The sequence below is a fragment of the Oryctolagus cuniculus genome, chromosome 10 (genome assembly GCF_051225735.1).
Source record: "Oryctolagus cuniculus isolate XC-2025 breed Fujian yellow rabbit chromosome 10, ASM5122573v1, whole genome shotgun sequence".
In the NCBI taxonomy this organism is placed as follows: Eukaryota; Metazoa; Chordata; class Mammalia; order Lagomorpha; family Leporidae; genus Oryctolagus; species Oryctolagus cuniculus.
The window spans coordinates 93,885,053-93,897,722 of record NC_142876.1 but is presented as its reverse complement, the minus strand read 5'-3'; the positions used below and the strand labels follow the sequence as shown (position 1 = coordinate 93,897,722).

At 43.1% G+C, this 12,670-nt stretch overlaps 1 protein-coding gene across 1 annotated transcript in view; it reads right to left on the bottom strand.

The window, feature by feature from the left end:
- Nucleotides 1–12,670, bottom strand: part of DNAH12 (dynein axonemal heavy chain 12) — a 209,048-nt gene that overhangs the window by 67,512 nt on the left and 128,866 nt on the right. Inside the window, exons 46-52 of the mRNA XM_051852268.3 lie at nt 10,809–10,942; nt 9,084–9,246; nt 7,597–7,677; nt 7,061–7,241; nt 4,519–4,646; nt 1,418–1,507; nt 660–800 (exon numbers count right to left, since the gene is read on the bottom strand). Coding sequence (XP_051708228.3) covers nt 660–800; nt 1,418–1,507; nt 4,519–4,646; nt 7,061–7,241; nt 7,597–7,677; nt 9,084–9,246; nt 10,809–10,942 — 918 coding nt within the window. The remainder of the gene's footprint in view (nt 1–659; nt 801–1,417; nt 1,508–4,518; nt 4,647–7,060; nt 7,242–7,596; nt 7,678–9,083; nt 9,247–10,808; nt 10,943–12,670) is intronic.

Genomic DNA, 12,670 nt, shown 5'->3' with positions numbered 1-12,670 from the left:
GATGCTGGTGTTGCAAGCCACAGCTTAACCTGCTGTGCCATATTGCCAGCCACTCAATCAACTTTTTTTTTAAGATCTTATTTATTTATTTATTTGAGAGGTAGAGTTATAGACAGTGAGAGGAAGAGGCAGAGAGAAAGGTCTTCCTTCCATTGGTTTACTCCCCAGATGGCTGCAACGGCTGGAGTTGAGCCTATCTGAAGCCAGGGGCCAGGAGATTCTTCTGGTCTCCCATGTGGGTGCAGGGGCCCAAACTCTTCGGCCATCTTCTACTGCTTTCCCAGGCCACAGCAGAGAGCTGGATTGGAAGAGGAGCAGCCAGAACTAGAACCAGCACCCATATGGGATGCCGGCGCCGCAGGCAGAGGATTAACCTACTGTGTCATTGAGCCGGCCCCATCAATCAACTTTTTAATATGCCACTTTGCCCTTGATGCTTTGCCTCTGTCTGTCATTCACCACAGATCCAAACAGATCCGGTCACAGTACAGTGCTCTCCTCATCCACTAGGAGCCCCATCGATATTCGTGCTTGCGCTATGGCAGGCTAAGTTCTCGCTGGCATCACTTTGAGAGACACTTAACTAGCAAATACACGTGCAGATTCTAGTTTCTTGGGAATATTTCAGGAGAAATTGGATGTGCTCATCCTCAAAATACCTTTGCAACTCTGTCGTACACTTCCATAGCCATGATCCACTTACACAGACCCTCAGCGGCCGAAGAAGCCTTGGCGACCTTGGGGGGGTCGAACTCAGGGTTTGTCAAGTATTCACCTCGAATCTTCTGCATGATGGTCACCTGGGCGACAAACGGTCAGACTTCAGAATCTCAATACACACCCCAAAGCTCAGAAGATGAAAAAAGCCAGACAACACAAACATTCGTAGGGCAAAGTTATGTTGTTTTAAAAATATTTTGAGATAATTTAAAAACAAGCTAAACTGTCATAGAAATGTAATATTTGTGAACAAAATGTGCACATTTATGTTTCTTCCAAAATATTAAAAAACTCAGTTAAGAGAATAAATAGAAAGGAATAATTAAACATAAATATAAGCAAATAAACAAATAACTAAAAGTTTGGATGGGAAGGAAATGTACAGCTTTTTTTTTATCTTACGTTTCCATATCAAATTTCTTCACAAATAATTTATTACAAAACAGAGAACTCTTTCAAGTCAATAATATATTAAAACAGTAACTTATTAATTTTCTAGTTATCCAAAAGGAGACTGGCTCCATGCATTATGAAAATACATAATATGGTCATTAACAAATGTAATATCCCTTCATTAATCATCTTAATCCTAAAAAGTGGACCATCTCCTGATGGTTGATAAAGCATTACTCAATGTTAAAGATCTTACATATCTTTTGACAGTTACATTTATAGAAAAAAATCCAAAGCAACTCACTGGAATGTTGTCCTTGTCATATTCTTTCAACTCTCTTAAGAAATTTATATCTCCCAGAAGTTTTTTGCTAGGTCCCCAGTAATCTAGTATCTATAAATAAAATGTATGGAAATTTTCTGAATTACAATTAAATATGTTGGATATAAATTTTTCCTGAAGTGTAAGATATGTTATCAAGAGAAATTGTATATAACCTTTCTTTTTTTTTTAATGATTTTATTTACTTATTTGAGAGGTAGAGTTACACACAGAGGGAGAGGAGAAAGAGCAAGGTCTTCCATTTGCTGGTTCACTCCCCAAATGGCCACAACTGCCGAAGCTGGGCTAATCCGAAGTCAGGAGCTTATTCTGGGTCTCCCACACAGGTGCAGGGCCCCAGCACCATCTTCTACTGCTTTCCCAGGCCATAGCAGAGAGCTGGATCAGAACAGGAGCAGCCGGGACATGAACCGGTGCCCATATGGGATGTCAGCAGCACAGGTGGATAATTAGCCTACTATGCCACAGCCCCAGTCCCTATGCATTAACTTTTGAGATCCAAACTTATATCTCCTTGGAAACTAAGTCTCCTGTCCACTGGACTACATTAAATACATGAAATATTTAAAATATGGAATGAACTTATAGATTGAATTGTTTTGATGAACAGGGTTCAGCCTATCGGTTAACATGTCTGGGTTTGGAGATACTGCTGTGATGTAGCAGGGTCAGGCTGCTGCCTTTAATGCCAGCATCACAAAGGAGCACTGATAAGTCCTAGTGGCTCAAGTTTGAGTCCCGTGTCCGGGAGCTGGACTGGGAAGGCAGGGGAAGGTGACCAAAATAATTGGGCCCCTGAACCTCATGTTTCCTGGCTTGTTGCAGCCATTTGGGGAGTGAACCAGCAAATAGAAGTTCTCTGTCTTTGTTTTTCCCCCTCTCTTTAATGCTACCTTTCAAAGAAATCAATTAATCTTAAAAAAGAGAGGGGGGAAGTAGGGGTAGATGTCTGGGTTCTATTCCTGCTTGTAGCTCCTAACTTCAGCTTCCCACAAATGAAGACCCTAGGAGGCAGGGGTGATGGCTCAAGTAACCAGGTTCCTGCCATCCATGCTGAGGAGCTGGACTGAGGCCCCAGCCCCTAGCTGTGGCTTGGGTCAGCCCCTGGATAGACTGGGCATTTGGGGAGAGAACCAGAGAATGGGAGCCCTGTCTAGCTGCCTTTCTCTCCATGTGCCTCTCAAATTAAATAAAACATTAAAAGGGCAATGATCTGATTATTTATTTTGAAAACTTGAGGGGTTGGCACTGAGGTATAATGGGCAAAGCCTCTACTTGCGGTGCGAGCATCCTATATGGGCACCGGTTCTAGTCCCAGCTGTTCCTCTTCTGATCCAGTTCTCTGCTAATGGCCTGGGAAAGCAGTAGAAGATGGCTCAAGTCTTTGGGCCCCTGCACCCACGTGGGAGACCTGGAAGAAGCTCCTGGCTCCTGGCTTCAGATCGGACCAGCTCTGGGTATTTCAGCCATTTGGGGAGTGAACCATCAGCAGATGGAAGACCTCTCTCTCTTTCTCGCCCTCTGTCTGTAACTCTGCCTCTCAAATACGTAAGTCTTCAAAGACAAAAGAAAACTTAAGAAAAGCAATTAGCATAAACTATTAAAATTTAATAAAAGAATGTTTTTATTCCTTTGATTTTTTCTTTGACTTTTTCAAACATAAAAGCAGCAGACATTGTTTTTCCGCAGAGATAACCTCCTCTCCTGTGTAAGTTCTCCAGATGAAGTAAAAACAGGAGACAGAAAATCAAAGATTACGTGCTATTTTGCCAGTTATAGGGAAAGTGGATGCTGGTAAAAGATGCTGAGTAGTTAGCTGAACATTCTTTTTCCTGAGTCCAGAAGCCTGATGTGTGTGTGTGTGTGTGTATGTGTGTGTGTAATGAGAGTAACTTGGTAAGAAAAGAGCCTATTTATTTCCTTAACTATCTCAATGAAGAACAGAACTGCCAGTTCAGTAACTCAAATCCAGATACTGTAAAAACCTGAAGAAACACATCTGTAAATTTAATGTAAGATGGATACTATGGCTTCCTTTTTAAGAGATGCTGCCTTGATTAATAATGATAACAGCAGTCAACATTTATTGTGAGCTTACTCTTTATGAGAATCTACTTAAGAGCTTTCTATGAGTATTATAACTAATTCTGGTTCTCACGTTAACTTTGTGAGAAAGGTACTAAGATTATGCTCTTTTTACAGAAGTTAAGCACCTTGTTCAAGGTCACACGGCTAGTGGCATGTATTCCGACACTCTGACACCAGAGAACTGGCTTTTATCAACTTCACAGTCACTGCTCAACTCAGCAGCCTTATTCAAATGCTCAGAACCAACATCTAAAGGTCACAGGCCGTGTTTTCAAACACCTTGGCTGGCCAAGTGCAGGTGCTGTCAGCGCTCATTCTATTCCAGCCCCTCAACAGCAGGGAGTCCTACACACACAGAGAAGGAGATGGAAGCAACAGGAACCACCTTTCCTGACACTATATTGCCTGAACTTTACCCTGTAACACATATTGCTATGGTTTGGATGATAAATGTCACCCAAAGGCCCCATGTTAAAGGATTAGTCTCCCAAGTCTTATGTTAATGTACTAAGAGGATGGGAACTTAGTGCAGGCTGTGTTTGCAGGTGGGGACTTGGGAGGCGACTGGCTTGGAAGATTAGGGAGGTGCCCTCAGGGCTAGATCTTGGTGACTCTGTAAGGGACCCTCAGAGACAATTGCATGCCCTCCTCACCGTGTGCTGCATTGTGCTGCCTCAGGACTCTGCTGAGTCAACAGGCTTACCCGTCTCATACTGCGAGACTCCAAAACTGTGAGCCCAAATAGACCTTTTTTTTTTTCACAGAGGTAGTCTCAGGTATTTCATTATAGTGAGGAAAAAAGCAACTGACTAATACACATCAAGGCATTATTTTCCATAGTTCAGCTCTATCCCTTCTGGAAAACAGTGCTTCTTTCCTGGATTGAGTACTGTTGATATTTAATTAGATACGAATTGCTGCCAACAAGTTCTGTACATTTATGAATGTGATTTAAATCTGTGTGCAGTTATTACCTTCCCTCCAGTTCCTGAAGGATCTGAAATTTTTTCTGGTTTTATATCTTTCATGACACAAATGGCAGCCATAACCAATTTAACACCAGATGGAGGATTCTTCATTGATTTCACAATTGCAATATCAGCTGGCTAAATCAAAAGAAAACGGAGCATCTTCAGAACAGTTGGTTTTTTTAAACTATGAGAGCTTTAAAAGTAATGTTGAGAGAAAATAAAAGTATCTCTTTTCACTTAAAATTGTATATATTTTGTTTTATGTGGTTGTCATGTTTGGACATTAGCTTGGATGTTGACAGTACCCCAATGATCCATGTGTTAAAGGCTCAGTCCCCAAAGTCTATTATTCATGGTACTAAGAGGGTGGGAGTTTAATCCAGTTATGGTGTTTAGAAGAGGGCTCTCTAGAAAGTGATCAGATTGGGTCATTAGGGTGGAGCCCCATGATTATATCCTGGTGCTTTTATAAGAGGTCACATAGACACAGACATAGATAAGTGAGCTCCCTCTTGTCATGTGAGGATCTGGGCTACCCTGGGACTCTGTAAGCAGCCAACTCTTCACCAGAGGCTGAACCATCGGGGCTGCTTATCTAGACTGTGAACCTCCAAAACTATGAGCCAACGTCTATCTCTTTCCTTTGTAAGTATTAGCAGGGAGCTGGATCAGAAATAGAGCAGCCAGGACATGCACTGGTACCCATATGTGATGCCAGTATTGCAGGAGGTGGCCTTACCTACTACACCACAATGTCAGCCCCCAAATGTATTTTTCTAAAATGGTATCTGTTATTATGACAGCTACTATAGATTCACTCCAGTATCCTTCTGATACCGCCTGCAGTGTTGCAAATGCTGCGAAGCTAACAACTGAGTATCTGAGTATTGCATGCAACTAGAGTTCTGGGTGCAAATTAGGTTCCACTGTGAGATCACTCGAGTTCCACTAGAATTCAGGGAAGAAAAAGTAGGAGGGACACATCCATTTTGCTCATATGAGTAGGTGGATGCAGGCTAGCTCTGTGGGAGGCTCTGCAGACTGCCCGCGCAGGGGCTGCGCCTCTGGTAGACAGTTTCCAGTCTAGCTCTGTGAGTCATTCCTGGCAGCTCAGCCTTGAACTGGTTTCTGTAGCCTGTCCAACAACTCTGTAACCCTTGTCTGCTTATACTAACCAGAGTCAATTCTCTTCTCTGAAACTGAACTCCAATCCATATAATACAGTATCTGATGCCAGCAAGAGTACAGACAACAGGCGGTCAGTGAAAATGAAACCTAATACTAGAGATCTGAATGGGTGAGGTTTGAAAGCAAGAAGACTCCTGTATCAGAAGATGGAGTGCTGACAAACAGTTATTTAATTAGCACCCCTAGTTTAGAGTGCCTGTTAGAAACAAGGCTTGATGGGGACTGGGGGTGGGGCAGACCAAACAGCAGGTTATGCCATCACTTGGGATGCTTTTATCTCATACTGGAGAGCCTGGTTTGAGTCCTGGCTACTTTACTTCCAACGGAGTTCCTTGCTATTGTTCCTAATGCAGTTGACGGCCCACGTATTTGGGCTCCTGCTACCCACAGAGCAGAACTCAATGGGGTTACTGACTCCTGGCTTCACCCTGGCCTAGCTCTGGCTATTGCTGGCAAATATTTGGGCAGTGAACCAGCAAATGGAAGGTCTCTTTCACTCTCAAATAAACAAACTAATTAAAATACACAAGGCTCTGTCAAACTAAGTGACTGCTATATTAAACCTGTAAGGATAGAATGAAGAAAGAGCATAGGGCAGCACACGGCTTTTAAGTGTGTCAGGGAGTATGAGGAAAGAACATAATAAACTCAGGGTTTTAAGTTTCTGCTTCATGGCACAGTGAGAGCACTAGGAGTTCCTATAAATAACCTAAAATAATCTGTCCTGTAACTACAGGGCTGATGTTACTGAAGATCACAGAGAATTTGACCCTGAAAGATTCTGACTAGATTGAGTCCACAGTCTTGTCAGTCTCTCGTGTGAAAGTTAAAGCAGTGATTAGGCAAGAAAATAAGAGCGGGGTCTGAAGATCCCGAGTTATCATTCAGCCCTCAGGCCTGCGTAATCAACACAGTCTCTTTTGCTCTGTTGCATGAGGTTGCTTAGTCTTGGTCAAGTACTCTATAAAAAGTCACATATAACACAGTGCGAGGCAGGCAGCTGCCACGCACAGCCGTATTGGAAAGGACTTTGAAGTTGTTCTGTGCAGATAGCCCTGCAGGCTGCAGAGCTATCCTACCTAATACGTGCCTCCTGGTTCATGTTCAGAGCCGTTTTGGCCTCTCAGAGACTGTTTTTCCCATTTTTACTAGAATATTCTGAATGGATATTATAAATAATATGCAAAAAGCAAAAAAAAAAAACCATAAAAATAATGTATCGAAGAACTGAACGTCAAGCTTTACATTAGTCACAAAAGTGACAGAATCCCCCCCGCTGAAATAGAATCGCACCTCATCAAGCAAGGACCTCACAGTTTCACTTTGTGGATGAACCTCAGGGAGCTGACTCAGGCACTTGCCTTCAGTGTGTCCAGTGCAGACAAAGCTGCTTCCAGGGCTGGGATGGCCTCGGCGAGGTCACTCTCACACTCGTTTTTCAGAGCTTGAGCTTCGTCGGCCTTTCCACTGGCTATCTCCTCATCTAATTTCACAAACTTTCTTTTTGCTTCCACTTGTGCAGATTCTATCTCAATAACCTAAAGAAAAGAAGGGAAAAATAAAGATACCCCGTCAGTCATCCTACTGCTTTCTAAACCCTACAGTTTACAAAAGAATATTGGAAAATTAGAGAATATAGCACATCATTATAAGAACAGACAGGTCTAGGATAAAATGAAGAGAAATGCAGATAAAAGAGACCTAATCCGGAAATGGGCTTTGCCCCTCCTCTCACAAACAACAGAATACCCATGGGACCTTGGGCTGGACCGTCAGCACAAAAGGATAAAGTTCCTAAACTTTGGGAGTCAAAATTAAGGCTCATTTTCAAGGGTAATTTTCCATTTTTCAATTGTTCTTTGACATCAATAAAAAGCACTCAGGACACTCTACCTGCATCATATGTGCATTTTCAATTTTAGCTTCCTCCAATTTGGGCTGTAATTCAACAAGCTCCAGTTGCATCTCACCAACCTAAATAGAACATTGGTCATTAATCTCCATTGCTATATAACTGCTGAAACCAAACACAGCAAGTAGACATTTAAATCTATCATAAACTATTGGGGCAGTAAATCTTAACTTTTTTTTCTGAGTTCTCTGCATGATCAACAAGATGCTAAGAGCATGACCAGTTCTCTACACGAAAGACTTTAGCTTCCTTGGGCACTGACAGAGTGCAGTCCCCATGGAAGACACAGATAGAAAAGAAGGCAGCAGCCAAGGATATCCCTATATTGCTATGACAAACCAACCAAACCTCTAGTATGTATACTGAGTTAACACTAGTAACTATTACTAGCACTGACTCATTTCAAAAACACCAAATACTTTAAAAAAATTATTGTCGTAAAATTTATCACAAATCTTACATTAACCATTTGTTAAAAGAAAAATCAACCCAGACTTAATACATGCTCTCAAATGCCAAAAAAACTAATTAAAAATAAAACATGGGGCCGGCGCCGCGGCTCAATAGGCCAATCCTCCGCCTGCGACGCTGGCACATCAGGTTCTAGTCCCGGTCAGGGCACCGGATTCTGTCCCGGTTGCCCCTCTTCCAGGCCAGCTCTCTGCTGTGGTCAGGGAGTGCAGTGGAGGATGGCCCAAGTGCTTGGGCCATGCACCCGCATGGGAGACCAGGATAAGTACCTGGCTCCTGCCCTCGGATCAGCGCGGTGCGCTGGCTGCAGCACGCTGGCCGCGGCGGCCATTTGAGGGTGAACCAATGGCAAAGGAAGACCTTCTGTCTGTCTCTCTCTCTCACTGTCCACTCTGCCTGTCAAAAATAAATTAATAAATTAATTAATTAATTAATAAAAATAAAACATGGGGGCTGGTGCTGTGGTGTAGCAGGTAAAGCCGCTCCCTGCAATGCTGGCATCCCATATGGGGTCCCATTCGAGTTTCAGCTGCTCCACTTCTGATCCAGCGCCCTGCTCATGCACCTGTGAGATCAGCAGAGGATGGTGAAGTTCCTAGGCCCCGGAACCCAAGTGGAAGACCCAGAAGCTCCTAGCTCCTGATTCCAGCTCCAGCCCCAGCCACTGTGATCATCTGGGGAGTGAATCAGCAGATGGAAGATACCTCTAACTCTTTCAAATAAGTAAATAATTTATTTTTAAAATAAAACAGGATGTATCTGAGTCAGTGCTGTCTAGGAAATTTATTAAAATTCTTAAAACTTGCTGTACTCATCTGTAAAATGAAGGCTATGAAAGTGCCTGCCTTGTGGAGCTGCTGTGCTGAGTAATTGAGGGAAAGCTCGTGAAAGAGCCGACCCAGAACCTGGCACATAAGATGCTCTCCAGCATGAGAGGCTCCTGCATTCTCCCATTTCTCAGTGTGTATTACCATTTTCAGCATTTCCCAAAATTTACCTGAGACTCAGCAAAAGCTAGTTTGTCAAGCCCATTCACATATCGTTGCTTTGCCTCCATGACAGCTTGTCGCTTTTTAGTCAAAAGCTGTTGAAATGAGCCAATGAGTTCGAGGTAAGAAGTAGCAGTCACATAGTTATGTCGTCCCAACTCGTGCAGGAACCTAAAAGATGCAGGTGACACAGCTTACTATGAGTAACAGACTTCACAAAAGGTAAGTGCAACATAGCGGCAGCAACAAGTATTCCTAACAAAGGTTAAGCTTTAGGTAGAAAATGCTGAGAACCTGAAACACAACCTACAATTACACACATAACCACATCCTAATTTCTTGTCCACAAAATATCAACTTGTAATTGCCATATTTAAAACACAAATCTATCAGGATGTCCATATAGGGTGAATTAAAGGAAGAAAGACACAGTCTTTTTTGTTTTTTAAACATGTTTCCTAAGCCATAACAATCCAAGCTTGTGAGGGACCCAAGGACAGTGGGAAAGCCAGGCAAGTGCAGCAGGAAAGGGACTTGCAGATGGGATAACAAGTGTGAGTCATCACTCTTTGCACAAGTATGTCACACGGTGGCTGGAGGTGACACGGCCAGAAGTGCAAGACTACAATACATACACTCAGAGACAATGAAAGCAATCATGTTTTGTGGCAAGTTTGCAGACTACAACCCAGTACTAGGTGCCACTGGTTATGCCAACGTACAGCTGGGCTGGCTGGCTCTGGATAAGTAACATACCACAAGCACTTAGATATGTGCATCTCTGAGATGAACGGATGTGAAATAGACACTATGCCGGTATCTGGAGCTCACCAGTGAGCTCCCTTCTGCAGGAACTTCCATCCAGTGGCTCTGTAGCATTGCTTCACCTAGGAAACCTGCCATGCTAAGGTAGCTTATCAGATCATGGTTGGGCACTGGACACAAACAAAGCTAATCACATTCTGGAATACATTTGGAATAGGGAGATAGAAACATCCCATTCGTTCGTCTCTGATTATAGCTGGAACTTCAAGAAGTAAATCTGAGAGCTGAGAGGCACAAGTCTCCTCTACAGATTCTGGGATGTGAGAAACTCAGAATGCAAAGAGCAAGGAGAAAGCAGAAGCGCAAGAGCAGCAGGGCTGAGAGCAGAGTGGCATTCCCAGGGTTCTGATGGTTTTCTCACTCTTGCTTACATTCACTTCTGAGACCCAGCTGTACTCTTTCCCTTAAGCTTTGTGAGGCAATCCTATATCTTTATCATAAATCGTCCCAGTTATTAAACTAGATCAAGTAGTTTTTTTTTTTTATTTGACAGGTAGAGTTATAGACAGTGAGTGAGAGAGACAAAGGGCTTCCTTCCATTGGTTCACTCCTCAAATGGTCGCCAAGGCGTTGTGCTGATCCTAAGCCAGGAGACAGGTGCTTCTTCCTGGTCTCTCATGTGGGCGCAGGGGCCCAAGCACCTGGGCCACAGCAGAGAGCTGGACCAGAAGATGAGCAACTGGGACTAGAACCTGCGCCAGTATGGGATGCCAGCGCCACAGGCGGAGGATTAACCAAGTGAGCCATGGCGCCGGCCCCAAGTAGTTTTCTATTATTTGCAGACTGATGATCTTAATAAATGGTCAGAAAGATTTAGAAGACAGAGAAATCACATTAACATTTTGGACTTTCACAGAAAGAGATATTTCAAAATATAAGGCCTAATTATCCTCTTAAAACAGACTAACCTTTCTGAAAGATTCATAATGGAGGTGTGAAAGTATTTGCAGATTGGCACGACCTCTCGCCGTTCAGCCTCCGTAAGCTCCAGAGTTTCTAAAAATTTCACCGCCACACGCTCAAGAGCATCCTCAGGCCATGGCTAGAAAAAGGAAAAAGAAAAATTTATGAACTATATATAAGGTGAGAAGTTCTGTTCCAATGGTCTCAGTTAGGTGACTTCCCTTGGGAGAAAAATTTGGGATTAACAAAATTCAAATTATCATGGGGATTAGAGAATTAGGAGGACTGGGTCCAAAACATGTATTAGGTCTTTCCATTTTATATGTTACAATGGTAAATAATGTTAACACAATATAAAGCAAGGGTCAATGACATTTTATATAGTAAGAAAATGATACGCTGCTTTCCCAACTCCACGTGGACATCTGGTAGATATCTCAAGTTTAGCATGACAGTGGCAGAAGCTGCTAGCTGCCCACCTATTATCTATTAGCCTCTTCTTCCCTGGGGATCCGATTTCATTTTAGAGAGCACTATGCCCAGCTAAGAGGCTACAATTCCTAGACTTCCTGACGATTTTGAATGACCAGGGACATAAAAGCAGTTGCTGGGTGTGGACTACAGGGGAGGCTGTTTGGAGGCTTGGAGACAGTTGCTTCCATTCTCCTACTTCTCTGCAACACAGTTGGGAAAGTTGGAGCTCTGACAGCCTCCTCAGACCGTGAGTTGACTTTCAGGATAGAAATCACCCACTAAAGATAATAAAATCCTGGGATCCTGGTGACTTTGTTAAGCCACAAAAGCACCACTCTGCTTACCTTCAGATTTTTTTACTGCATTAGACAAAAAACCTTACATGTTTACTTTGCACTTCTGTTACTGGGAGTCCAACATAATTCCTTTTGGTTGTCTTCTCCACAATTTGCTGCTTACCCAGTCTTCTCTGTCCTGCCCAAACAGTTTCCTCTGCTTCCTGGCATCTCCAAGCACGCTCCGACCTCTGGGCCCTTGGACTGGCTGTTTCCTCTGACCAGCACCCTCCTCCCTCGGACCTCCATATGGTTCACCCCCTCCCATCCTTCACAGCTCTGATCAAAGGCCACCTGCAGAGGCTGCTCCTCCCAGGTCATCCTGGTGAAGCGCACTCCTTCCCTCCTTACTCTCTGCCTTAACATTTGTTAGTACCTGTACTGTTAGCCCATCCAACTAAGCTGTGAAATTCATGAAAACAAGGACTTTTCCCTCAGTCTTGTATCTTTAGTACCTAAAATAGCATTAATCAAAAATTATTTATTTAATGAAATTATTCATGTATTTTTAATAAATATGTGCCTGTGCTGCACAGCTACAGAAGGGTGATAGCTCAAACAAAATCAGCATTTCATCATCAAGGACAGAGTGGGTAGAAAACATCAGTTGGATCAGCACCTAGTAGAAGCTCCCACGTCACCCTAAGGTAACATGGCAAGGTATGATACTCCCTGGGCGATACAGTTTACTGTCTAGTCGGCCTTCATAAATCCATTTTATAAATAGTCTTCTTAAATGTGTTTTTACCAACTTCCTGAAAGATCCACTCATGCTTGCATTACATCTTCAATTTTTAGTTCACTGCAGGAATCCATCAGGGTACCTTGTGTATCATCAATGACCCACGGCCATCTGCTACGCAAAGCGAGTAAACGTGTCAATGTTAATCTCTATGAAATATTGCATAGGAAAGAATCCCAGTGAAGCTTCCCTTATCCTCTGAGTTGTTCTGGTCCTCCCAGCAAGTCTATGCCCCACTCTGGAGACTAGAGAGCCACCCAAGAAGTCAACACCTTCCTGACTATGTGATGCACCAGGGTTCCTTTCCTGAGTTTCA